Source organism: Eimeria mitis, genomic scaffold (assembly GCF_000499745.2).
Source record: "Eimeria mitis Houghton genomic scaffold, Emh_scaff5828, whole genome shotgun sequence".
Lineage (NCBI taxonomy): Eukaryota > Apicomplexa > Conoidasida > Eucoccidiorida > Eimeriidae > Eimeria > Eimeria mitis.
The window spans coordinates 1-1348 of record NW_013574072.1 but is presented as its reverse complement, the minus strand read 5'-3'; the positions used below and the strand labels follow the sequence as shown (position 1 = coordinate 1348).

At 44.9% G+C, this 1348-nt stretch overlaps 1 protein-coding gene across 1 annotated transcript in view; it reads left to right on the top strand.

Annotated features, from left to right (window-relative positions):
- Window positions 1-817, top strand: part of EMH_0084510 (uncharacterized protein) — a gene marked incomplete at both ends in the record, with an annotated part of 1900 nt that extends 1083 nt beyond the window's left edge. Inside the window, 2 exons of the mRNA XM_013500775.1 lie at window positions 506-601; window positions 774-817. Of these exons, the coding sequence (XP_013356229.1) occupies window positions 506-601; window positions 774-817 (140 nt within the window). The remainder of the gene's footprint in view (window positions 1-505; window positions 602-773) is intronic.
- Window positions 818-1348: the final 531 nt, after the last annotated feature.

The window sequence follows — 1348 nt, the reverse complement described above, 5'->3', positions numbered from 1 at the left end:
TTAGGGTTTAGGGTTTAGGGTTTAGGGTTTAGGGTTTAGGGTTTAGGGTTTAGGGTTTGGGGTTTAGGGTCTAGGGTTGTTTTAGGGTTTAGGGTGTAGGGTTTAAGTTTTAGGTTTTAGGGTTTAGGTTTTAGGTTTTAGGGTTTAGGGTTTAGGGTTTAGGGTTTAGGGTTTAGGGTTTAGGGTTTAGGGTTTGTGTTGGTTGTAGGGATGGAAAGAACAAGAAGCTGCCCTGCGTTGTTTACCTTCACGGGAATTGTTCTTCTCGCATCGAAGCCAGTCTGCCTACAAACCCTAAACCCTAAACCCTAAACCCTAAACCCTAAACCCTAAACCCTAAACGCTGATATGTTATATATGTTTTCTTTATTCGCATTTGTGTGTTCTTTATTTTAACCGTTTTCCTGCTGCTAGTTCACCCTCTACAATCTAGGGTTTAGGGTTTAGGGTTTAGGGTTTAGGGTTTAGGGTTTAGGGTTTAGGGTTTGTTGCGGTGTATGTACAGTGTCAGCTCTCCCCGTTCTTCTCCCCCAAAATATAACCGTCTTCGCTTTTGATTTTTCCGGCAGCGGCAGATCTGATGGACCCTATATTTCACTGGGTGAGCTAGGGTTTAGGGTTTAGGGTTTAGGGTTTAGGGTTTAGGGTTTAGGGTTTAGGATTTGTGTGTAGGCTGGTGGGAGCGCGACGACCTAGACACATCAATGAATACCGGTTAACTAGAGTATTAGGGTTTAGGGTTTAGGGTTTAGGGTTTAGGGTTTGTGTTATAGGCTGGTGGGAGCGCGACGACCTGGACACAGTGATAGATATATAACTAGGGTTTAGGGTTTAGGGTTTAGGGTTTAGGGTTTGTGTGTTGAGTTGGTGGGAGCGCGACGACCTAGACACATCAATGAATCCCCAGTGGTTTAGGGTTTAGGGTTTAGGGTTTAGGGTTTAGGGTTTAGGGTTTAGGGTTTGTGTTATAGGTCGATGGTAGCTCCACGCCTTTGACACATCAATGAATCCCCAGTGGTTTAGGGTTTAGGGTTTAGGGTTTAGGGTTTAGGGTTTGTGTTATAGGCTGGTGGGAGCGCGACGACCTGGACACAGTGATATTAGGGTTTAGGGTTTAGGGTTTAGGGTTTAGGGTTTAGGGTTTGCGTTATAGGTTGGTGGGAGCGCGACGACCTAGACACAGTGATAGAATATCTGCGTTCATGTGAACGTGTTACTGCGGTGGGGTTGTGGGGCCGCAGCATGGGGGCTGTTACTGCGCTCCTGCATGCACACAGAGACCCCACTATAGGGGGAATGGTGAGTTTATATATATATATATATATATATATATATGTATATATATATA